This window comes from Physeter macrocephalus, unplaced genomic scaffold (genome assembly GCF_002837175.3).
Source record: "Physeter macrocephalus isolate SW-GA unplaced genomic scaffold, ASM283717v5 random_281, whole genome shotgun sequence".
Lineage (NCBI taxonomy): Eukaryota > Metazoa > Chordata > Mammalia > Artiodactyla > Physeteridae > Physeter > Physeter macrocephalus.
Window position 1 is genome coordinate 30,799 of NW_021145661.1, and position 25,924 is coordinate 56,722.

The 25,924-nt window shown below is 46.6% G+C and overlaps 2 protein-coding genes and 1 long non-coding RNA gene across 6 annotated transcripts in view; 2 read left to right on the forward strand and 1 right to left on the reverse strand.

Moving 5' to 3' along the window:
• Positions 1–7,080, forward strand: part of TGIF2 (TGFB induced factor homeobox 2) — a 17,516-nt gene extending 10,436 nt beyond the window's left edge. For all 3 annotated transcript variants that reach the window (XM_028485342.2, XM_024128412.3, XM_007104450.4), the window contains exon 3: positions 3,758–7,080. In XM_028485342.2, the coding sequence (XP_028341143.1) occupies positions 3,758–4,279 (522 nt within the window). In that variant the 3' untranslated portion in view covers positions 4,280–7,080. The remainder of the gene's footprint in view (positions 1–3,757) is intronic.
• A 6,390-nt stretch (positions 7,081–13,470) lies between these two features.
• On the reverse strand, positions 13,471–16,793 carry LOC114485040 (uncharacterized). The gene is made up of 3 exons (XR_008616675.1): positions 16,501–16,793; positions 15,104–15,195; positions 13,471–14,104 (listed from the first exon to the last, which is right to left on the reverse strand). It is a non-coding gene; the product is annotated as an uncharacterized lncRNA (long non-coding RNA).
• Positions 16,782–25,893, forward strand: RAB5IF (RAB5 interacting factor). 2 transcript variants are annotated; one of them, XM_055082935.1, is made up of 5 exons: positions 16,805–17,078; positions 18,854–18,957; positions 23,979–24,108; positions 24,845–24,933; positions 25,344–25,727. In XM_055082935.1, exons 1-5 carry the CDS (start codon positions 16,965–16,967, stop codon positions 25,702–25,704), a joined length of 798 nt encoding a protein of 265 aa, XP_054938910.1. In that variant the 5' UTR covers positions 16,805–16,964; the 3' UTR covers positions 25,705–25,727. The 2 variants fall into 2 exon arrangements, with proteins under 2 accessions (XP_007104510.1, XP_054938910.1); XM_007104448.3 differs by lacking the exon at positions 24,845–24,933 and having other exon boundaries at positions 16,782–17,078; positions 25,344–25,893.
• The last annotated feature ends 31 nt before the right edge of the window (positions 25,894–25,924 follow it).

Consider the following 25,924-nt stretch of genomic DNA (forward strand, 5'->3'; position numbering starts at 1 on the left):
TGTGTGTGTGTGCGCGCGCGTGCGCGCGCTGCCCATGAGCTTTCCCAGCCTAACAGGACCTGGAGCCTGGTGCTATCCTTGGGTCACCTGTGGAATAGGTACAGCTGCAGGCTGCTGGTCAAGGAGCCATGCCAACTCCAGGCGCCCGCTCTTGTCATATGTGGCCATCCCTTTGGCTGGGTGGTGGTACTCAAGCCCTTGCCCAGGTGTCAGCTAAGGAAGGTGATAGGCAGGGGTAGAAACTGGTATGGGAGTCCTGAGGAGAGTTGGGCCTTTGATCCAGTCACCCATTAGAGGAATGTTAGGCATTGCCGCAGCCCACACAGTTCCTGGCATCTCAGCACAGGAGAGGTGTGGGGGAGGGGTTCCTGTCATTTCTTCCCCTACAGCAGCTGCTACATGCTCTGTAAGTTTCTGTTGATGAACTAAGAGGAGAGAAAAGACAGGACCAGGAGAAGGACATACAGTGTGAAAACTAGCTTAAGCCACAGTTTAGGCCCCTTTGGTGGTTAACCATGGTGTTCTGGCCTAGTAGGATCAGCCCTGCCTGCTTCTGTCTGTTCTTAAACCAAACCCTTTCCTGCCTCAGGACCTTGACATTTGCTGTTCCCTCTGTCTAGAACACTCTTCCCTCAGCTTTCTGTGTGGCTGGCTCTTTCTTATCTGTTAGGTCTCAGCCTTCCCAGACCCCTTATCTACGGAGGTCTCTCTTATCTTTATATACTATCTTTTTTTTTTTTTTTTTTTTTGTGTGTGTGTGGTACGCGGGCCTCTCACTGTTGTGGCTTCTCCCTCGTGGAGCCTGCGCTCCGGATGCGCAGGCTCAGCGCCATGGCTCACGGGCCTAGCCGCTCCGCGGCATGTGGGATCTTCCCGGACTGGGGCACGAACCCGTGTCCCCTGCATCGGCAGGCGGACTCTCAACCACTGCGCCACCAGGGAAGCCCTATATACTATCTTTTTATTCCTGTCTGTTTCCTTCCTGGCACTTCTTGTTGCTATAGTGATGTTCATTCATTGCCAGTCTCCACAACTAGATGGACTATAAGCTCCACAAGGCAGAGTGCATATCTATTTAATTCACAGAAGCATCCCCAGCACCGAGAACTGGCCTGGCACATAGCAAGCATCAATAAATATTTGAGTGAGCACGAAGCCTTGAAAGGGAGAGCAACAGGAAGGTGAGAAGTTCTAACTTGACCGTTCTAGTGAGTAAAATAAGCTGGGCTCTGGGGTCCTGTGATAGTCTGACAGAAAGATTCAGAGAGTAGGGGTTCTCGTTCCTCCAGATCCAAAGGTCCAGGTTTGGGGATCCTTGGCTAGAGGTAGAATCCTGCCTGACTTCTCCAGGCTCAGCTTTATATATGTTCATCAGTAAAATGGGAGCTGATCAAACTCATAGGGCTGATAAAACTGTTAGAAGAAAATTGCATAGATGTACAGTGCTTAGTAAACGGCAGCTATTGGTAAAGCTTCTCAACGAAGGCTCCCATAAAGATGCCTAGATACGTGGAGGCATACCATGCCACACCCAGGCCTCATCACCAACACACTCTCACAGTTTCTGTTTCTTCTCTCCAGCTACTGTTGTGTTAGCAAGAAAGTGATTAGGCAACTTTTCCCCTGTGGCAGCTCCTCCAGTGGAGGGCAAGAGGGAGAAAGACATGGAAAAAAATGATAAAGGGTTATATTTGCCTGTTTAAGGAAAAACGGGTTTTGTATTTATGGGCTTACACCAGCCATGCAGCTAAGGAACTGTTCTCTAGTCTAATCCATAACTATTTAAATAATGCCCAGGTGAGCTTGTTAAAGGATTGGTCTTGTCACATCTCCAGGCTGTTAGGAGTAAATGAAAGGAAGGAGGGTGTAAGTGGCTAATCTTTTAGCTGATCAGTAATGATGCCATGATTAGGTGCCTTCTCCTCTGGGGTGTGCAGAAACTATTCACACTCTTCCTGAACAGTTATCTACCCTCATGGTGTCATTCATTCAAGTATGAAAAGAAACTGCCAGGCCCTACAGCTGCTCTAGGTGAGGAGAGATGTGTTTTGAAACCATTTCCTCTGCCTCAGCCCAATCTCTAATATCTTACATCAGCCAAGACTTAGAATAGTAGGCATTCTCCAGGTAGAGAAGAGGGTGTTCCAGAAAGAAGGAATGTGATGTGCAAAAGGCATGGAGTTTTGTTTTTTTGTTTTTTTTTAAAGCACAGGGCCTCAGTGAGGGCTGGTGAGCAATTTTACATGAAGAAGAATATAGGGACTTCCCTGGTGGCGCAGTGGTTGAGAATCCGCCTGCCAGTGCAGGGTGACATGGGTTCAAGCCCTGGTCCGGGAAGATCCCACATGCTGCGGAGCAACTAAGCCTGTGCACCACAACTACTGAGCCTGCGCTTTACAGCACACAAGCCACAAGTACTGAAGCCCACGCGCCTAGAGCCCGTGTTCCGCAACGAGAAGCCACTCTCAGCAACAAAGACCCAACACAGCCAAAAATAAATAAATTTTTTTAAAAAAGAAGAATACAAGGGCTGGAAAGATAGGCCATGAACAGGGGAGGCTTTTAACACCCAGGCCCAAGAGTCTGGAGTTGTTCCTGTAGGCAGTAGGAGACAAATGGCAGTTTTCTAGAACAGGAATAACAGTACTGCATTTTAGAAAGTGAGTGACAACCAGTGACGAGGCTGGATTGGAGAGCTGTGAATCTGGAGGCTATTATAAAGGGTCCAGACAAATACAGGATGAGTGCTAGAAATGCCTTGGTTTTGCAGCAGACCACTTAACAGTAAGAAATGTCATGCCTCAGGCATAGGCCCAAGAGGATTGATCTAAACAATCAGCTGGATAGGAATGGGGTCACGGTTAATGGTAGCTTTCTCAGCAGCATGTAGGAAAAAAGGATTTAAGGATGTTGGTTGAATGCACATTCAACCACTGACCTTGGTTTTGCTTGGAAACAATAACTTTTCTTCTACCTGAGAGTCCCTTAGTGTCTTTGTGGCTCTTTCCCTGGCATATAGCAAGACTCTATTCTAGAATCTTAGGAGTGAGTGACCCTTGGCCCCAACCCCTCTCCTCTCACACATCCATATCCAGCTGGGCACCAGGCCTGTCATTTCCAGTTTCCCAGACAGAGCAGACGTTTGTCACCTTCTCATCATCTCCCTTAACCTAACTTGAACTACAAACCTTGCACTCTGCTTCCACTCTGTTCTCCACATAGCATTTTTAGCATTCTTTGCCTAAAACCCTCCTGCGGCTCCCCATCGTCCTTAGAATAAAGAACCAAATCCCCGCCATGAGGGGTAACCTCTAGATACCACTCTGAGCTCCATCCAGACAGGACTTCCTTCTCTGAGCTCTTCATAGGCACTTTTCAGGTGGTGATCCTTCTCAATCGAATGCTCTTCTCCCCTCTGGCCTCCCACCTAACCTACTGCTTATCCTTCAGATCTCAATTCGCAAGCCAGTTTCCTCAGAGAATACTACCCCGAGTCCACAAAGACTGGATTGGGTCTTCCCATTACTATGTCCAACAGCACCGACGTACCTCCCCTTCATTGGCTGGATCACAGTTGCAGTTTATTTTCATTTATATGATTTCTTCTTTAACTCTCTCTGCCCAGCATAAATCTGAGGGCTGCGATTGTGCCTCAATTGTTTGCTGCTGTGTTTCTGGAGCCAGGAATGCAGGTGCTTTGCAGCCGGTTTTGAGAGAGTAAACCGATCAGAGTCTCCCAAACTCTTTCTCATTCCAGATTTGTAACTGGTTCATCAACGCCCGGCGGCGGCTTCTCCCAGACATGCTTCGGAAGGACGGCAAAGACCCCAACCAGTACACCATTTCCCGCCGCGGGGGCAAGGCCTCCGATGTGGCCCTCCCCCGAGGCGGCAGCCCCTCAGTGCTGGCTGTGTCTGTGCCGGCCCCCACCAATGTGCTCTCCTTGTCTGTGTGCTCCATGCCGCTCCACTCAGGCCAGGGAGACAAGCCGGCAGCCACCTTCCCACAAGGCGAGCTGGAGCCCCCCAAGCCCCTGGTGACCCCTGGTAGCACGCTCACCCTGCTGACCAGGGCTGAAGCTGGAAGCCCCACGGGTGGACTCTTCAACACACCACCGCCCACCCCCCCAGAGCAGGACAAGGAGGACTTCAGCAGCTTCCAGCTGCTGGTGGAGGTGGCGCTCCAGAGGGCTGCTGAGATGGAGCTCCAGAAGCAGCAGGACCCGTCACCCCCGTTGCTGCGCACCCCCATTTCCTTCGTCTCTGAAAACCCCAAGTAGGCATCTGCCAACAGGGGTGCTCGAGGCTCGAGCCAGCTGTCCTGGGTTTCCGTTTTGGTTCCCCTTCCTACAGAGGGTTTTCTTTGGATCACTGCCAAACATCGGGATCATCTCCTCTGTCCAGAGGTCTTCAGCAGGAAGACGCCAGCTGGCGTCACTGCACTGTGATGGGACCTCTCCTCTGCTGACTCTGCCGTTTCTCCAGGCCTCCTCAGTGATGAGACCAAGAGATTGGAGACAGGCATGGTGCTGCTGCTGCAGAGAATCCCCGGGACCCCTTTGTTCCCTCCTGCATTCCTGGGCTGGGCACAGGAAACCTGCCAAGTTTCACTCACACCTGTGCTGGGTCCCAGTTGCCCCTGACAGGGCCTCTTTTTGTTAAGTGTGGACATTCCAGGTTCATAAGTGTGAACAGAAGAAAAGAGGAGCCCAGCAGATGTAACAGAACCGACTCCGGTTGAATGTTTAGGTTTTTGCTAAACTTTGTTTATTTTTCCCTCTTTGCTGTGGTTTGCATTAACAGGAGTAGTTAGCCCAGGTGTGGGGAATGAGAGTGCGTTGCTTGATGGAGTCTGATGAACTGAGAATAATCCACCACTGCAGTTGGTGATTGTTTTACAAGGAAGGAGTATTTTCACTTGGGGGACCAGCTAAACCTCTGCAAAATTCCAAATGGTTGTTTTATTGTTGGTTTGGTTTACCAAAAAAAGTTAGAAAAAACTTACGGGCTTTGGCTTTTCTGCATCATGCACAGAAGGGAGAAGGGGTTAAAGCCACAGCCAGAGACTAGAGGGTCCAACAAATGGGACCAAACCTTCTAGGTGCAGAGCAGAGAAGGAGGATAGAGGTGTTTTTCTGGTTGGTTGGTGGTGGTTTTTACTGCATTGTGGGGGAGGGGAGGGGGAGGTAAGCTAGGCTGAGCAGTAGGGTGGTGTTTTTTTCTCTTTCATGTTTTCCCCTTCTTTATCTTTGAAAGCTTCACCCCCGGCCTGAGTTCTGAATTCCTTCTAGGAACTTGGCTTAGTGGGGCCAGAATGTCAAAAGCTCCCTGTTGCTCCTACTTGGAGAGAAGTGAGCCATCTAGTGGTCAGGAAGGCCTTTTAGCTGATCTAGACGGGCAGCTTTTCCCATGATGGTGGCCGGAAACTGTTCCTGGAGGAAACATGGAACAGTGCCCCCAGCTGCCTGTGGAACTGCCCTGGGAGGAGGCTGAGGCTGGGAATCGGTCACGAAGCCTGTTCGCTGTGAGTGTCTTTCTGTTGCACCTCTCTTTAAATTGGAGTTGCAGAAGCCCCTGCCCTGAACTTCACAGTGAAAACGGATCACAGTTAGTTCTTATTCTCCTCCCGCCCCCCGGGCCCCGCTTTTTTTTTTTTTTTTTTTTTTCTGTTTCATTGCTGATAGCATTCAACAGCAATATACCCCATCTTTCTAGTATATCCTAAGAAACACTAATCCTAGGTTATTAGCTGAAATATTTTTGTTCTGAATAACATTGTTACTGGGCCAAAAGACAGGTCAGGATCCTCAGCCTGTAGTTTCCTGAAGTTGCCGTGCTGGGCACAGGGGGAGAGTTCCTGGGTATTGGCTGACTTGGGTGGGCTTGGCTGGAAGAAAGGCAGCAGCATGTGTTCTGTCCTTTCTGGGATGATCCCTGAAGACTTCAGGGAGGCTCCCCAACTTCTGAGTGGCTTGGCCCACCCATTGCTGTGGGAGTGGGTATTGGTTATTTAAGAGAGGGGGCTTTGCTCTCTGTTAGTAGGCAGGTTTTCTAGGCTCTCTCTTCTGCCTCCTCCCCTCTCTGTGCCCTCTCCTGGCATGCCCCGGGGGGGATCAGGGACCCTCACCCTCCTGAGGCCCAACTGGGGAAGAATGAACACGGCAGCTTCAAGATCAGTTGAAGCTGCTGCTTGCCCGGCCCCTTGCACCCCACCCGTGTCTCTGAGCCCAGGTCTGTTGTCACTGTTGCAGGACACTTGCAACAGGGGACTGTGGAAGCGCGTTGGGCTGGGGTGGGACTTTCCCTCCCACAGTGCACTGAGCAGTGGAGGGTGGTGAGGGGTCAGGGAGCCATGCTGCTGAATTCTGGTTGGCACTCCCCCCTTGTACAAGACGGGGAGGCTGGGGGCGGGGCAGCCTCTGCTTGGTTCGGTTCTGAGGTAACCCTGGAAGCACAGTTATCCCGTTGGATTATTTGAGCAAAAAACTACTGTAAATAACTTTGGTTTTTGTCTTTTGTCAAATAAAGTTTTTTTGTTTTTTGGTTTTGTTTTTGTTTTTCAAAGCAGAAGGACTGATCCACTATGACCCTGAGCCCAGCCTGGAGACAGGACAGTTGCTGAGTTCTTACTCTGCCTTCCCTCTTTCACCTTCCCTCTAGTAGCTGCCTGTAAGTGTTGTGTACTCTCCATCCCTATTTCCTGGGCCTCACGAGTATTCCACATCCTCTTCATCACAGTGTGCAGGGGGCATATGTATCCCAAGCTGGACCAGTCTTCCTTTGGGTCAGCAGTCAAGCTTTGGGGTTGCTAAGTGGTAAGGGAACTTAGTGAGCTGGTAACTTTGTCCCCCCCTCTCCTAATGAGGAAGGAGCATGACTACAATATGAAGCCAGCACAGAAAGAAGCAGACATGATATATGGATACTCTAGACATGTCTGAAACCAGTACCGTCTCTGGACTTCCCTATTACGTAAGCTAGTAAATTCCCCTTTTTGCTTAAGCTACCTGTGGTAGCATTTCTGTTGAAATGACTGTACATTGTAATTGCAGCCCAAACATTATCTCAACAACATTTTTTTTTTTTTTTTTTTTTTGCGGAACGCAGGCCTCTCACTGTTGTGGCCTCTTCCGTTGCGGAGCACAGGCTCTGGACGTGCAGGCTCAGCGGCCATGGATGTGGGATCTTCCCGGACCGGGGCACGAACCCGTGTCCCCTGCATCGGCAGGCGGACTCTCAACCACTGCACCACCAGGGAAGCCCTGTCTCTTAACTTGGACACACATTCACAAAAAAAAAAAAAAAAAAAAAAAATGAGAGGGCTTCCCTGGTGGCGCAGTGGTTAAGAATCCGCCTGCCAGCACACGGGACACAGGTTCGAGCCCTGGTCCAGGAAGATCCCACATGCCGCAGAGCAACAAAGCCCGTGCGCCACAACTACTGAGCCCGCGTGCCACAACTACTGAAGCCCGTGCGCCCAGAGCCCATGCTCCACAATGAGAAGCCACCACAATGAGAAGCCTGCGCACCACAATGAAGAGTAGCCCCTGCTCGCCGCAATTAGAGGAAGCCCACGTGCAGCACCGAAGACCCAATGCAGCCAAAAATTAAAATAAATTTTTTAAAAAATGAGATACTCTTCTCATAGGTAAAGAAACGGGATTTGTTAAGTTACTTGCCTGAACTTACACAGCCAGTACTAAGTGGAACTAGGATATGAATTCCAGTCTGTCTTGCTTTAAGGTCACCCTGAGGTCTGTCCCTCTCTTATATAAACTAGTGATAGGCAGTTCACTGCCTACTGGCATCCAGCTATCATCTAACATGGTTTCGGCTAAGCACTAGACGTTTCCTCCATTGAACCAAATCGGCTTCTTTCTAATTTCTCCCCAGTACCCTGGATGGAGGCTATTGAATCTCTCCCACAAGTCACTCTCCTTTAGGAATTTGGAGATGCAGTCTCCCTGCTCAAGTTCTCAGATTAAAGTGCCCCACCTCCTTTAGCCATTCATCCGGGGTCCTGGTTTTCCCACTTCCCTCCGTCAGTATCCCTCAAGCTGGACACTCGGCCCCGGGGCTTGGCAGAACAGGAACATGCTGGAAGGGCTCTTCAAAATAAGAGTGACGCCCATTTTACATCTGGAAAATGAGTACTAATATTCCCCTAAAAGGGGCTGTGATCTGGATGGTTCAGCTGCCTCAAGAGAGATGGCTTCTTACGAATACTTTTCAAATAACTGAAAATAAAAGCATCTTCTGTATCCAGCTTCAGACTGATGAGCCCTGGAGTGAGCAAGCACTCTAGATAATGAAAGGTGACAGGGACAGTGTGGCTAGGGCCCCTCTCCTCTGAAGCTAGGAATGTTATATAAGGACATCTGCCTGTCCTGTAACACTCCTCTCATTTAGGAAATAGCTTTTTAAAGGCATTTCTGCTCCTTAGTCTGAGTACCTGTGGTTGGGTTGGCTGGCTCTCTGTCTATGCCCCTATTCTTCACACGGGGGCCATGATGATGCTTCAAGTCCTTAGTTATCAATGTGACCTTAGGCCCTGTGTCCAGTAGTAAAGGAAAAGTAAAAGTGGTAATGATGGGGGTGGGGGGTATGCCTTTAGACTGACAGTCAAGGAAGCCCTCTTCCTTTCCACTGTTTTTGAGAGTGGTGATTTCTCCATGGACCCCCAGCCTCACGGACCCCACTGGGAAACTTTTCCCCAACTCAGCCCCATGAATAAGAATCCCTAGGGAGGGCTTCCCTGGTGGCACAGTGGTTAAGAATCCGCCTGCCAATGCAGGGGACACGGTTTTGAGCCCTGGTCCGGGAAGATCCCACATGCCACAGAGCAACTAAGCCCGTGCGCCACAGCTACTGAGCCTGTGCTCTAGAGCCCGTGAGCCACAACTACTGAGCCCGCGTGCCACAACTACTGAAGCCTGTGCGCCTAGAGCCCGTGCTCCGCAACAAGAGAAGCCACGACAATGAGAAACCTGTGCACCGCAATGAAGAGTAGCCCCCACTCACCGCAACTAGAGGAAGCCCGCGCCCAGCAATGAAGACCCAACACAGCCAAAAATAAATAAATAAATTTATTTTTTAAAAAAAGAATATTAAAAAAAAAAGAATCCCTAGGGATTCAGGACTCTGGATTATTTATTTATTTATTTAGGCTGCGCTGGGTCTTAGTTGCGGCACACAGGATCTTTAGTTGCGGTATGCGGACTTCTTAGTTGCAGCATGCATGTGGGATCTAGTTCCCCGACCAGGATTAAACACAGGCCCCCTACATTGGGAGCACAGAGTCTTACCCATTGACCACCAGGGAAGTCCCTGGATTTTAAAACTACACTCTAGGGACGTCCCTGGTGGCACAGTGGTTAAGACTCTGCGCTCCCAATGCTGTGGGAGGGGGCGGGAAGGGTTCAATCCCTGGTCAGGGAACTAGATCCCGCACGCTGCAAAGATGATCCCGTGTGCTGCAACTAAGACCTGGTGCAGCCAAACAAATAAATAAATGTTTTTTAAAAAAATCACTTGCCCAATACCACACAGATTTTAAGTGGGAGAACTGGGACTAATTACCCAGAGAAGTAGTTCTCATGCATCAGGAGAGCTTACAAAAATGCAAATTCCCAGACCTCACCCCTAGAGAGTCCAGGAATCTGCACCCTTCCCTGATGCCACAGAAGATTCTCATGCTATTGCTCCAGAGACCTGATCATTTATAATCAGGACACTGACTTATCCCCAGGAAACTGCTGCGTTGGGAAGACAGCACCTCATCTTTCAAAGTTACAAGGTGAGAGGAAAACTACCACCAAGTAGTCCCCCAAGACCATTTGACTTCCCTCGGCTCCTAGGAGTTTACAGTGTCCTGAAGGTCAAGTGTAGCCTTCCTGAGGTTGTCATTTTAATTACATAAGTAGTCAACATTCACTACAGAAAAATTTTAAGTAAAGGTACAGCAGTCCTTTCACTTTCCACAGTTTCAGTTACTCATGGTCAACCTCAGTCCAAAAATATTAACTGGAAAGTTCCAGAAATAAACAGTTCATAAGTTTTAAATTGCATGCTGTTCTGAGTAGCATAATGAAATCTCCCACCCTCCGGGCCGGGAACGTGAATCATCCCTTTGTTCCGCTTATCCATGCTGTATGTGCTCCCCACCCCACCTATTAGTCACTTAGGAGCCTGCTCTGTTATCAGATCCAGTGTTGCTATACTTCACTGCTTGTGATCAAGTAACCCTTATTTTACTTAATCATGGCCCCAAAATGCAAGAGTAGTGATGCTGGCGATTCAGATACTCTCTTACTGTGCCTAACTTATAAATTAAACTTTATCATAGGTATATACACATAGGAAAAAACATAGTATACATAGGATTTGGTACTATCCATGGTTTCATGCATCCACTGAGGGTCTTGGAACATGTACCCTGTGGATAAAGGAGGGACTACTGTAAAAGGAGAGGAGTTCAGTATAGTGACTAAGAGCCCAGCCAGCTTTTGGAGACAAATGTATGAAAAACATTTAGTAAAGTTGGGACCTGGTAAGGGCTCAATAATGCAAGTAAAATATTTCTTGTGGGCAAAAAGAAGAGGACCAGCATACAAACTCAGACCTCTACTTCACAACCAGTGCTCTTTCCACAGCTCCTTGGTTTTCCCCCACATGGCTCCTGATTTCTGTGATTCCATCTATCTCTGTCTGAGGCCACAATCTTACCCCTCAGAGCACACCTTCCTCCAAACCCTGCTACAGGCAGCTGGCAGTGGTATTGGGGCATTCAACTGGAAGGGGACACCCTCAGGCCCAAGACTGACATCATATGTTTAACTGGTGCTAAAAAGCCCCAACATCACAAAGGCAACATTTCTCCTACTTCCAAATCTGTCTCTCCTACTTCCAAATCTGTCTCTCCCACTTCCAAATCTGACTCTTCATTAAGTTCTTTTCCATCTTAGACCACCCAAGACGTTTATTTTAACCAGATGGATGCACTGGGTTTCAGCCAAATTCCCTACTTCCTAAGATAAGGAAAGCTTTGGGTAAAAGCAGAAAGGGAACACGTCTCAGTTCCATGAATACCTTCTTGGCAAGGGCTTTCCAGGCTGCCAGCTTGGCTTTGTCTGCCCCTAGAAAGCTAAGAGGAGGGACACAGATGAGGTTTCAGATGCCTGTTGGACCTCTAACTTTACTGTGTGACCTTGGTCAGGATCTAAGCACCCTTCCAAATACAACTTTCAGTGACACTCTCCTCCTCCCATGTAAACACAAATTTACAGAATCTTGGAGTTAAGAGCAGAGCTTCAAAATATGATACAATATGACATATAAAGAATTAACTTTTGCGGGGGGAGGGGGGGCGGCAGTGGAGAAATAAAGTTATCTCTGTTTGCAGGTATGATCGGATATGTAGAAAACCCTAATGATTCCACACAAAAAACTGTTGAACTAACAAACGGATTCAGCAAAGGTGCAGGACACAAAAATCAGCACACAAAAAGCAACTCTGTTTCTGCAATGAAAAATCTGAAAAGGAAAATAAGAAAACAATTCCATTTACAATAGCATCAAAAAGAATAAAATACTTAGGGATTAACCAGGGAAGTGAAAGACTTATATGTCGAAAACTACAAAACATCACTGAATGAAATTAAAGAACATACAAATAAATAGAAAAACATTTCATGCTCATGGATTAGAAGACTTGATATTGTTACTACCAACGCAATCTACAGATTCACTGCAATCTCTATCAAAATCCCAATAACTTTTTTTTTTCAGAAATAGAAAAACTCATTCTAAAATTCATATGGAATCTCTAGGGATCCCCAATAACCAAAACAATCTTGAAAAATAAGAACAAAGTTGGAGGACTCACGTTTCCTGATTTCAAAGCTTACTACAAAGCTACCGTAATCAAAAGAGTGGTACTGGCATAAAGACAGACAAATAGACCAATGGAATAAAAGAGACAGCCCTGAAATAAACCCTTGCATATATGGTCAAATGATGGTGCAAAAACCATTCAATGGGGAAAGGAGAGTCTTTAACAAATGGTGCTGGGAAAACTGGATATCCACATGTTGAAAGAATGAAGGTGGACCCTTACCTAACACCATATAAAAAAATTAACTCAAAATGAATCAAAGACCTAAACATAAGAGCTAAAACTATAAAACACTTAGAACATGGAAAAACTTGATGACATTGGACTTGACAAAGATTTCTTGAATGTGGCACCAAAGGCACAGGAAACAACAAAAAATTAGACAAATTTCACTTCATTAAAATTTAAAACTTTTGTATATTAAAGGACACTATCAACAGAGTAAAACGGCAACCTACAGGACAGAGAAGGTATTTGCAAATTACATATGATAAGGGATTAATATCTAGAATATACACAGAACTCCTAAAACTCAACAACAAAAAAATGAAAGACTAGACTCAAAAACACGTAAAGGCCTGGAATGGACATTTCTCCAAAAGAGATATACAAATGGTCAGCAAGCACGTGAAAAGATGCTCAACATCACTAATCATTAGGGAAATGCAAATCAAAAACAATGAGTTACCACTTCACACCCATTAGGTTGGCTGTTAAAAGAAAACAAACAAACAAACAGAAAACAAGTGTTGATGAGGATGTGGAGAAATTGGAACTCTTGTGCACTGTTGGAATATAAAATGGTGCAACTGCTATGGAAAATGGTATGGCTATTCCTCAAAAAATTAAAAGCAGTATTATCATATGATCCAGCAATTCCATTCTGGGTATATACCCAAAAGAACTGAAAGCAGAGACATGAACAGATATTTGTACACCCTTGTTCACTGTAGCATTATTCACAATAGCAAAAAGGTGGAAGCAGCCCAAGTGTCCCTTAACAGATGAATGGATAAATAGAATGTATATACCATGGACATTTAACAAAGCTATTATTCAGCCTTACAAAGGAAGGAAATTCTGACATGCTATGACATAGATGAACCTTGAAGATGGTGTGCTAAGTGAAATAAGCCAATTAGAAAAAGACAACACTGTGATTACAGTCTTATGAGGAACTTAGTCAAATTCAGAGACAGAAAGTAGAATGGTAATTGCCAGGTGCTGAGGGGAGGGGAGAACGGGGAGTTAATAGTTTAATGGGCACCAAGTTTCAGTTTTGTAAGATGAAAGTGTTCCGAAAATGGATAGTATGATGGCCACACTACAAAGTAAATGTACTTCACTGTGTCACAGAACTATAGACTTAAAAATAACAAATTTTGTTATGTATATTTTATAGCAAAATTTTTAATTTTTTTAAGTTTTAAAAAAGAATTAACTTTTATTATTTTAATAAGTTTAATAATTAACAATAACTTTATTATTTAACTAATAAATTTATTATTTAAATTTATTTAATAATAAAATTATTAAAATTTAATAATTATTGATAATTATCATTATTTATTATGTTTTATTCCAATTTTCTCCATCTTCACTGCCCCCACCAAATTTCACCTGGGTAACTTTAAGTCTTTAAACTAGTCTCCCGGGGCTTCCCTGGTGGCGCAGTGGTTAAGAATCCACCTGCCAATACAAGGGACATGGGTTCCAGCCCTGGTCCGGGAAGATCCCACATGCCACAGAGCAACGAAGCCCGTGTGCCACCACTACTGAGGCCCGCGCGCCTAGAGCCCGAGCTATGCAATGAGACGCCACTGCAATAAGCCCGCACACCACAGCGAAGAGTAGCGCCCCCCTCCCCGCAACTAGAGATGGCCCGTGCAGTAACAAAGACCCAACGCAGCCAATAAAAAGAGGAAAAAAAAAAAATCTTATCTAAAAACTAGTCTCCCACTGTGATCCATTCCTTCAAATAGCAGCCAGGGTGATCTTGTCAAGATGCAAACCTGAAAAGTGAAGTGTTCCCTGCTGCAATCCTTTCTGTGGCTTCCTCCATGTTTGGGATAAAAACAAATTCTTCATGGCCATCATCAAAAAGGCAAGAAATAACAAACACCGGCGTGGTTGTGGAGAAAAGGGAATCCTTGTGCACTGTTGGTGGGATTGTAAATTGGTACAGTCACTGTGGAAAACACTGTAGAGGATCCTTAAAAAATTAAAAATAGAACTACCATACGATCCAGCAATTCCATTCTGATAATATACCCAAAGGAAATGAAAACACGACCTCAAAAAGATATCTGCACCCCCATTTTCATAGCAATATTACGTACAGTAGCCAAGACATGAAAACAAACTAAGTGTCCATCGATGGATGAAATGGATAAAGAAGTTGTGAGATACATACATACACACATACACGAATATTATTCAGCCATAAAAAAGAGAACATCCTACCATTTGCCACATCATGGATGGACCCTGAAGGCATTATGCTAAGTGAAATAAGTCAGACAGAGAAAGCCAAATACTGTATGACCTCACTTACATGTGGAATCCTTAAAAAGTATAATAAAAATTTAAAAACTCGTAGCAAAAGCGATCAGACTTGTGGTTATCAGAGGCAGAGGGTGAGGGGAAAGGGAAGTGGAGAAAGGTGGTCCAAAGATACAAACTTTCAGTTATAAGATAAATAAGTACTAGGGATGTAACATACAACATGATGACTATAGCTAACACTCTGCCATACAATGTATAGGAAAGTTAAGAGAGTAAATCCTAAGAGTTCTCAGGACAGGAGAATTTTTTTTTCCTTTTTCAGATTCTTCTTTCTTTTCTTTTTATTGTATCTATCTGAGAAGGTGGAGGTTAGCTGATCCTACTGTGGTAATCATTTCACAATATATGTAAGTCAAACCATAATGCTGTAGACCTTAAACTTGTACAGTGATGTACATCAATTATTCTTCTATACCACTGGAAAAAAATTATTTAGCATGATTCTCCTCGTCCTTCCCCAACTTGTGGCTTTATACCTCACCATTAGCCGACATGGTTTCATCTCCTGGAATGCCCTCTTCCCTTCCCCTCCCTCTCCCTCTTCTTAACTCCTATTCTTCCCTCAGAGTTCTGTCTTCCCTAACCCCCCAGATCAAATTCCCCATTACAAACCTTTGCCACCAGACCCAGCAGACTAAAAACTTACCTCTTCTGTCTTTGACTCCAGGCTAGGTATTTTTCCAACATTCTATGACGGAATGATCTGTCTGTCTCCAGCACTGCACGCCACCAGGGAGTCTATAAAATAGGCTTTATATCAGTGGTGCACATCCAAACTGGAGTGAACTAGTTAGGCTTTACCACAGTTTTGCATATGGGAGAGAAACTGTTCAGAGAAGGGAGGGCTGATAAGAACAAGATCCACGGGAAAGTTAGTACTAAAGTTGTATGTCCATGTCAGGTATATGGCTGTCCCACCAGGTCCAGACAAAGTAATGTCTGTTGAAGCGTGTATCATCTTTGGGGTCCAGCCCCACTCAACCTACTGAAACAGGGTCTTGGGATTGGGTTGTGGGAGAAAACAACAGCTATGGTATTCTAAAAAAGTTTCCTAGAAGATGCCATTGTTCACCTAAGGTGGAGAACTACACCTGAACGTTGACAGGTATGCAAAGGATGTTCTGACCTTATTGATGTTCCTTAAGACTTCAAGTGTAAGATTAAGAGTGCGGATTTTTAAAAAAAAAAAAAAGGGGCGGATATATATATATATTTTTTTGGCCTCGCCGCCCGGCTTGCAAGATCTTAGTTCCCTGACCAGGTATTGAACCTGGGGCCATGGCAGTGAAAGTGCGTGGGGCCCCAACCACTGAACCAACAGGGAACTCCCCAGAGTGCAGATTTTGAAGTCAGACAGACCCAGGTAACAGTCGAGTGATTCTGAGCAAGTTTCTTTGCCTATATAAACCCACCACGCAGGATGATGGGCCTTGCTACATAGCACAGTGCGCATGGCACCACCTGGAGGGCTTACTGAAACGCTGATTATTGGCCCCACCCACAGAATTTCTGATTCAGTAGGTCTCGGATGGGGGTCTCAGAATTTGAATCTCTAATCAAGTTCCCAGGTGATGCAGCTGCTGCTGGTCCAGAAACACACTTTGCCAACCACTAACCAAACCCATAGCGAGGCCACGATAGATGAATACCCAGATCTTCTGATAGCCAATAAAGTACTCTCGCAACTTCACTCCCCCGAGGAGTCCTCAGCTGGTTCCAACATGCTATACAGCCTTAGAAAAATCACTTCCCCTTTTTGGATCTCAGGGCTCACATTTGTCAAAAGAGGGTGCTAGGCATGACGAGACACTAAGTTATTACAGAAAAGAGTTAACTCTGTGAACAAGGTCCTACGGGACTTGAAGGGTTAGGGGAGAAAACGAGCAAGGGCTAAACCCTGAGGGGCAACTTGGGGCTTCCGGGGAGCAAGGTTTGGGTTCGAAAGGACGCCTCGGGGAAGGTAGCGCCGCGTTCTGCGCCGCGTTCTGCCCCGCTGCTTGACGGGACAAGCTGTGGTGGATTAGACGACGCTCCTGTCCCAACCTCTACTTTCGCCTCAGCCACCGTTCTTCATTCTCTGCAGCACCTCCTCGCGCTCTGGTCGCCGTCCCCACCAAGATTGTCCCTTCCCTCTCACTCTACCGAGGGGCTGGCGGAAGCGTGCCGTCACTTCCCCGCGCGTAGAGCGCTTGCGCCGAAGCGATGGTTGCTCTTCCGCGTAGACGGCTGTGCGGCCACCGATTGGCTGCGTGGGCACGTCGGCGGGAGGACGCGCGGGGCTGCGTTGTTCCGCCCTCCGCGCTCCTGGTCTCGGCCGAGCTAGCAGAGCCGGGGTGTTCGGGTAAGTGGGGCCAGCGCAGGCGCGCCGCCGACCGGATCAGCTGATCCTGTTGCTGCCGCCGCCGCCACCGCCACGCCCCGTGCGCCGTGACCCGCGACCCCAGACCCCGACCTCTTTTAGATCGGCCCGCGCGCCACAGGCCCGGCCCGGGCGGCGCGACGGGAGGATGAGCGGCGGGCGGCGGAAGGAGGAGCCGCCTCAGCCGCAGCTGGCTAACGGGGCCCTCAAAGTCTCCGTCTGGAGCAAGGTGCTGCGGAGCGACGCGGCCTGGGAGGACAAGGTGCGGTGGGGCCTGGCGAGGGCGCACGTTCGAGGAGCCGGCTGGGACTTGGGGACGAATGGACAGGGCCGAGCCTGCCCCTGCCCCCGTCCGGGCGCTGCCGAGTGTTCGGGGTGGTGGGGCGGGTGGCCCAAGGGTGTCGGGGCGAACTCGGAGGGCCCGGCTGTCGGGCTTCGGGCTCACTACGGAGTGGCCTAAGAGTGAAGTCGCCTGGGTCACGCGGGAAGCAACAAGGAGGGGGCGGAGGAGTTGCCCCCCCGCGGGCAGGTCGGGTGCCTGAACGGCGAGAACGAGCTGAATTCGATTCGATCTCCGCCTTTTACTCCCAGTAGGATCTTGAGTAAGTGACTTACCTTGTCGAATTAACTACTTAGCCACCGTGGTTAGCACGAACAGTAACGGTAACAGACTTCTACTGAGTACTTGCTGTGTGTTGGGCGCCCTCTGTGCGTCGTCATCTCACTCAAGTCTCCGAACAACTCTGAAGTGGGGTACCGTGGTCCGGTAAAGCGTTTAGCACATGGCGAGGCTCACTAAAGGTGAGCTGCCAGTGCTTTACTGTTGAATGAGAAAACAGAGTAAGTGTGAGAGTTGAGAGGGGAGACTGAGACCACCTTTCAGGGGTGAGTGAGTGTGTGTGTGTGTACACGCGAGGGAGTGGGGGAGAAACCACCAAATGTGTGTGAGGAATGGTTGGGGGACTTCAAGATGTCCTTACTGGTCACACGCATTCAGAAGATCTGAGTGTAAGCACTTCCCCAACTCTGCTCCATCGCGTGGAAGGAACCATCACAAATAGCTTGATTCCAGTTGGCCTGAAAAGAATGTTAGATTTGCAGTCTTTCCCTTTTTTTTTTTTGGACTGGTGAAGTAGTTTTTTATCAGTTACTTTCAGCAGAAGTAGTTTTTCCTAGAGTTCCTGTAAAGGGTGGATGGGAGGTACTTCCTTAAGGTGCCCTTGTCCTGCCCCCAGTGCTGCCCAGCTCTTGTAATATCTTTCTGATTTGCTGTGTCATTTCTTTCCTTCCTTGTGTAAGGACTGGTTTCTGCAGTCCAGGGCAGGTCAGAAACCTGAGTCTTCCGTGTTCTTGTGTGAAAATTAGATATGCTGGCACCTGCCTCCTGCACTTTTGTTTCTAATCTCTTTTCTCTTTTGTGACTTACTCAAAATTCAGAGTGTGGGAAGGTGGTACTGAATTGGTTAACAGTCAGCCCTTCTGCCTGTGGATAGTCTGTTCATGTCTCTCCAGGTCAGATAACTGGCCAGTAGCTCAGTTACTATCACAGCAATTTCATTTTTGTAGCTTCTGAAAAAAAATAAATGATTTTTCTAAAAATTTTTATGTAGAGCACAACGCCCTGGAAGGCATCACTTAAGATAATTAAATGCATCATTTTTTAACCACATTTTAGTATAAGAAGATGTGGCGATTCAAGAACCATATACCATTGCTTTTGGGGAAAATTCCTCTGGAAGATGAGTTTAGCAGAAAGCTTTTCTGTTCCTAAAAAAAAGTAAATGATTTTTCTAAAAATTTTTATGTAGAGCACAACGCCCTGGAAGGCATCACTTAAGATAATTAAATGCATCATTTTTTAACCACATTTTAGTATAAGAAGATGTGGCGATTCAAGAACCATATACCATTGCTTTTGGGGAAAATTCCTCTGGAAGATGAGTTTAGCAGAAAGCTTTTCTGTTCCTCACCTGTCACAAGAGGCTCTCTTGTGGCACCCACTCCAGATTATGCACACATTCTCTCTCTTTTCTACAGGATGAATTTTTAGATGTGATCTACTGGTTCCGACAGATCATTGCTGTGGTCCTAGGTGTCATTTGGGGAGTGTTACCGTTGCGAGGTTTCTTGGGAATAGCAGGGTAAGTCTTGGGTTTTTTGTTTTGTTTTGTTTTGTTCCCTGTGTGTGTGTGTAATGACTAAATAAAAAAACTGGCCCCATGATGGCACTCCTGGGTCTGATACAGCACTCGTCAGTTCCACAGGCTTGGGAGCAGCTTGGGTCAGGCATGTTACCTTTATGAAGATCTGGGTTAGTTTATTCATTCATGCGTCCATAGTGACCTCATGCAAGAGGTTGCCATATTGCCTGTTGGCAGCAGGCATCTAGTTTTGACATGACCTTTGTTGTCTGTGGAAGTTTGGAAAGTGGAAGAGTTTCTAATACTTGATGACCACTCCCTTGTGCACTGTGCTGGATGTCCTGAATCTTGGACTTGGCAGAAGTTGTTTTAGGTCCCTCCTTTTTTTTTTGGCCGCGTCTTGCAGCATGCGGGATCTTTAGTTCCCTGAACAGGGATGGAACCGTGCCCCCTGCAGTGGAAGCACGGAGTCCTAACCACTGGACCGCCCGGGAAGTCCCAGGTGCCTACATTTTAAAGGCAGTGAAAAAGTAGGAGATTAAGCCTTCAGTTTTTTACTGTGTGCCTGTGGCAGCAGTTGACACCAGCTCCCAGTCGTGGCTCAGCTTGTTAACCAGTCACTGAGAGCAAGCCCGAATGCCCGCCAGGTTGAATTAATAGGATTTGTGGAAATTGTCTTTTTCTTTTTTTTTAAGATGTATTTTTTTATTTTATTTTATTTTATTTATTTTTGGCTGCATCGGGTCTTAGTTGTGGCACGCAGGATCTTCGTTGAGGCATGTGGGATCTCTTGTTGCGGTGCGTGGGCTCTTCGTTGTGGCGTGCGGGTTTTCTCTTCTCTAGTTGTGGCGCGCAGGCTCCAGAGCATGTGAGCTCTGTAGTTTGAGGCGCTGTAGTTTGAGGCACGCTCTCGTGTTGAGGCGCACGAGCTTAGTAGTTGTGGCATGCGGGCTTAGTTGCCCCATGGCATGTGGGATCTTAGTTCCCCAACCAGCGATTGAACCCAAATCCCCTGCATTGTAAGGTGGATTCTTTACCACTGGACCACCAGGGAAGTCCCAGAATCATCTTAAGATAGGAGTTGTAGGCAAGTTATAGTAGAAATGGACAGGCAGGCCTCTGGGAATACAAACTGTCATACTCACCCATGGAAAATCACATATATTGTTTTAACCGTGATCACATACATCTCTTATTCCTTACTCTGGGGTGAAAAGTGTGAAATCGTTTCAAACTCATTTGAATTGCCTGTTTTTTCAGAAGATAACCCAAAAGGAATGTACAGTCCCCTTTCCTAACTAAAGAGTTGTTGTTGTTGTATTTATGTATGTATGTATGTATGTATGTATGTATGGCTGCGTTGGGTCTTCGTTGTTGAGCGCGGGCTTAGTTGTGGTGAGAGGGGGCTACTCTTCGTTGAGGTGCACGGGCTTCTCATTGCAGTGGCTTCTCTTGTTGTGGAGCACGGGCTCTAGGCACGCGAGCTTCAGTAGTTGTGGCACATGGGCTCAGTAGTTGTGTCTCGAGGGCTCTAGAGTGCAGGCTCCGTAGTTGTGGCGCTCCGCAGGGCTTAGTTGCCCTGCGGCATGTGGGATCTTCCTGGACCAGGGCTCGAACCTGTGTCCCCTGCATTGGCAGGCAGATCCTTAACCATTGCTCCACGAGGGAAGTCCCTAAAGAGGTTTTCGATTTATGATGCTGAGCAAAGCATTTGTCCAAGGAAACCGTAAGAGTTTATCCTCTGACTGACTTTGACAGAGTGGACATTTGATGAGGACTCACTGAGGGTGATGAGACACAGGCAGGACCTGGCGTTCATAGAGGTCTTCTCAGGGTGGAAGTGGTATGTAGATACATTTTTAGAATGTTGGTCACCCAGTTTTAGCTTTCTATGAGAAAAAAGGCAGATATAAGGAAAATGCCAGAGAAGGCAAAAGGCAATCTAAAGGCAAAAGGTAGTCTCCTGTCTTCCCCAGATCACTTTTCTAGGAGAGGATGACACTGGGTCAAACCCCCAGCACCTATCTTGTCTTGTAGGAGTCCTACGGGATTTTTCCGAAGTCACCCAATCTGGAAATAATATAGCAAAGACTAGAGCTAGTCTAGTATCCTTCCCACTGTGGCAAATGAGTAAGGCTGCCCAAACAGATTTTTTTTTAAACTTTCTAGAAAGCTCTGGATTCAAGTTCCAGCTCTGCCACTTTCAAGCTACATAATTTGGAGCTCACTTCCTGAGACTTAGTTTCCTCATTAAAATGGGGGCAATAAAGAATTGCCTTCCTCATGAGATTGATGTGTGAATTAAATGAGATGACACAAGTAAACTGCTAAATGTAGGGCTTAGTACATCATAGGTACTCCATAAGTGGTTCACTGCAATCATATGATAGCTTTACAAAGAGTGATAAAATATGGCTGGCTATTGAGAAAGCAAGAAACAGGGCGTTTGCAGTGAATTCACCTTGGAGTGGCTTACCCATCATGCCACTTTCTCAGGACTGCCTGTTTTCTAGGGTTCAGTCCCACACTGTCCTGCCAGAGCCAGTGTCTCTCACTCCAAAGGAATCCCTTCCCTCCTTTGGTTGGCACCTTTTTCCCAGCTCTTGGAAAGTGCCCAAGGACATTGATTTTTCCACACACACCCCCTTTCCTCCATCTGTCTGACTCAGCTGCCTCTTGCTCAGTTGTGGTGACTGTCTCCTCCCCATTTCCCGCCTTCGCTGCCCTCTGTCTGGACCCCCCACTTGACTTCTCTTCATTTCTGGTGTGGCCACCAGTTAGGACCTATTAAGGTAAAGGCATTTCCTTGGGTCTCATTACTTAAAATTTGCCTAGGAACTGAGTGTGATTCTGCTCTGTCTGCCGAGGTTTTACATTATTGGGGAGGGGTTCTGTTCATCCCTTTCCGCCTCTCTGTCCCTCATAGAGCTTGGCACATGATTAAGAGGTGCTCGGTGAATGCTTGTTAAAATTTTTGAAAAGCTGAAACGAGTTCCCATTGACCGTTGGAAGCAGAGTCATATATTACCTTCCAGCCCTGAAGTCAGTATTTGTTAGAGATTCATTATTTTGATAAGACTGGAGTTTTTAAGATAGAATTGTTAAAAATCCATTTGAGAGTCAGTCTTTTTTTTTTTTTTTTTGGCTGCCCCCTGCGGCCTGCAGGATGTTAGTTTCCCCACCAGGGATCGAACCCCTGCCCACCTGCGGTGGAAGCCGGAGTCTTAACCGCTGGACTGCCAGGGAAGTCCCCAGTATGTTCACTTCTTTGTCCACCCATTTGCTATGTCATTCTCTCCCATTTCCAATGCAGAATTTATGCCCATCCTTAAAGCTCCGTGCGAGCCTTTCCAGTCCTTTCCTGACCCCTCCCCCTTGTACACCAGACTTTTAAATGCCTTTGTGTCTGGGAATTCATTTTCTATTTAATTTTCTATTTAATGTGTGCCCCTTGGAAGGCAGGGCCTATGTCAGCCCTTTTCTCTGTCCCTGTCATCCTTTATCTCTTTCCCTAATATTTCCCGTTCTCATCTCACTAAGCAACCACTTTACAGCTGGAGACTAAGTCTCCAGTCACTGTCCAGCCCTAGCTTATTAGCTGAACCCCAGAGTGACATTGCTAAGTCCTGATAGTAGGCTCTGTCTAGAGCCACTAACTCAGCCTGTCCAAAATGGAACTCCTGTCAGAGGGAGGTGGCCAGATTGGCTGGGTCCCAAGATTTCTAGTAGATGATCAGGATATGGCCATGACATAGCCAAGCCAAGGACTGTATTTCGTGTGAAACCCAAGAAAAACCATCTGTCCTTCCTGACTCCCTGCTTCTGTTACTGGACCCATGGTTCTCCCAGGTCCTTAGGCTTGAAGCCTTTGGGGATTCTTGCCTCCCCATTCAGCCATTTTCCCAGTCCCTGTCCTCAAACTTTATTTGTACTTAGGTCCTGAAACAGGTCTAAACCAGCCTCCCAGCTCCTTTGCCTTCCACTCACGAGAAAGCCCATACTCTGACTACTCACAAACTAGACTTCCTGGTGTATGTACACCCTACCTCCTTGTTACCTTGCTCAGACAGCCTCAGGGTCTGTTCCCTGCCCCGCCCCCCCCAATACCGATTTACACTGCTTGCGGCCATCATACTGCCCTGCCCTACACCAGCCCGCACTTAACTGCTAGGAGGAACCTGTTCTCTTTCCATTTTCTACTGCAGCCTTCAGAAGGGATGTGGCCTACGGCATATAGTCCCCCACTGGATTAGGTGCTGTAACTGGAAAGATCATAAAGAGTTTTGATCACTTTATGAATATTACTTTTAAATAGTGACAGTACCAAGAGATCAGTAGAGCAGAGTGATGCGTTACTACTCATGGTATTCTGATCCTGCATCAGTTAAATCATACGTGATAGGGGTCAGAGACCTTCCTGGAAGTGCTCACAAACCTCTGGTTTCAATTCCACTCTGACTGCTGTTTCTGGCCCCTAACAGGTGGTGAGCTGAGGGCAGGAACTGTCATGTTCACCTCTGCATCAAGTGCAGTAGCAGACAGTGGACATTGAGAAATTGTCTCCCGTTGGGAATTATGCAGAGGCTGCTTTACTATGTCCTTGCTTGCTCAACTAGGCCATGAAGCAGCAGCTTAACATGTGTTTGGCCCATGCCCCCCCCCGCCCCCCGAGCTGGAGCTACCTGGAGGCCCATGTCAGGTACTGGACCTATTTGGGGTTGTTCAGCAAGCAGCCTTCTGTCTTACTTCAAGGGGACTTGGAGAACTTATATGTGCTTCATTTTTATTTCTGTTTTTTGCTGGTCAGCTAAAAAGAGTTGCTCCTTTTTAAAGTCTCTAGCACAACCAAGTGGGCAGCTCCATTGAGGGCCTAGGTGTTTTTATGTATTATTTCATTTGCCCCCATAATAGAGTTAACTGTGCAACAGCAAGTGCCCTGATAGAGCTGGACTGTGTTGGTGGGAGTTCTCAGTCTTCCAAGCTTACAGTTTATGTTTGGTGCTTGTCCTCCCTTGCTCCAGATTCTGCCTGATCAATGCAGGTGTCCTGTACCTCTACTTCAGCAACTACCTACAGATAGATGAGGAAGAGTATGGCGGCACGTGGGAGCTCACAAAGGAAGGGTTTATGACATCGTTTGCCTTGTTCATGGTATGTGTAGCTGATAATTTCACAGCAGGTTTTGTCATTTCCTGAGATGTCAGTTATTCAAGGGGAGCCCCTTGATTGAGTTACAGTGTGTGATTTGGGTACCATTTTTCAAGACTCTTGAGGCTGGGGGGCCTGTCCTTTCTTGAGTTAATGTCCCAAAAGATGTGGTGTGATACACTGTATAGTCTCCCTGTGGTGAGCAAATCCAGAGCTCATTGTCAGTTTCTACATCTAATTCTCAACTCTGGCTGCATGTTGAAAACTGGAAAACATTTAAAAATATATTCATAACAGCCAAAAAATGCAAACAGCCGTCACCCAATGAATGGCTAGATAAAGTGTTTGTTATATACCCATACAGTAGAATATTACTTGGCCATAAAGAGGAATGAAGAACTGGTACATGCTACAAGGATGAACCTTGAAAACATTATGCTAGGTGAAAGAATCCAGACACAAAAGACCACATGTTGTATGAGTCCATTTATGTGAAATGTCCAGAGTAGGCAAATCCATATGGATAAAAAGTAGATTAATGGTTGCCAGTGGCAGGGGTGGGAGGGGAAATGGGAAGTAACTGATAATGGGAATAGATTTTGTCTTCAGGGTGACACAAATGCTCCAAAATGTTTTCACAACTCTGAATATACTAAAAAACCTCTGAATTGTATACTTTAAAAGAGTAAACTTCATGAAATATGAATTATATCTCAAAGTTATTTTTTAAAAATTATAGAACCTAGCCCAAACAACGAAATCAGAATCTCTGGGAGGTGGCGCCCAGGCATCTCTGTATGTTTTTAAAGAGCCCACAAGATTGCAAAGGCGAGTCAGGTTTGAGAACCTCTGCTTTATTTGATATGAAGCTGACAGGGTATGATGTAGTTTTGTTTTCACGTTTGTTGCTAATGCTAACACTTACTAGCAGTACAGTTTGCTTTACCTGTATCATTTCCACACCTATAACTCTAAGCCCTCGCACTCTGGTCTCTGTTTGGCAGGGGGAGAGACTTATCCAGGGTCCCTTTGGGAGCACAGGACGGTGGTCCTGGGCTCTATTAGAGACAGCTTGATTTCAGTGAAATTATGTAAGCCCCCAAGCAACTTATGCATTGGATAGCCCCTGGGAAGTACACTGTATGCACATTCTTAGGATGCTTTTGTTTTGTGGAATGGGAGCCTGTGTTGACCCTGTTGGTGAGGGAGCCCATGAACATTGCTTGTTTCCTCTCTAGGTCATTTGGATCATCTTTTACACTGCCATCCACTATGACTGACGGTGCACAGCCCCCACCTGCTCTCTGTCTGTCTGGTCCAAAGGACCCTCTTAGTTACACCACAGAAACACGATTGTTGGGGGGCACCCCAGCCACGCGGAACCTGGAAGACCCGTTTCCTGGACCGAGAATCAGTGTGGTGGGCGTCAGTGTTTTCTGCAAGGGTTGTGACCTGAAACTTTTTAAAGAACCATCCACCTTTTGGGGAAGCATTTCTCAGTTGTCCATCACCAACCGTTTCTTCTTGGATACCATCATGAAACACCTGTTTGTCGATTGGAGCTGTCCTTTAATTTGGTGCACCTCTGGACCCGGATGAAACATTAAATTGTCTTCCTTTTCCATCAGGTGTACGGTTTTTAAACTATATCAAACATTGGCATTTCAAGTCTTCTGAAAACAGTACGGCAGTACGTGCGTGGTCCATAACACAGTACAAGCAGCATCTAATAACAGTTTTCGTTGTAGAATGTTTTCAGATACTTGAATAAATCAGATCTTTAATTGAGCCCCTGTTGGTGATACCTGGTAAAGCCTTT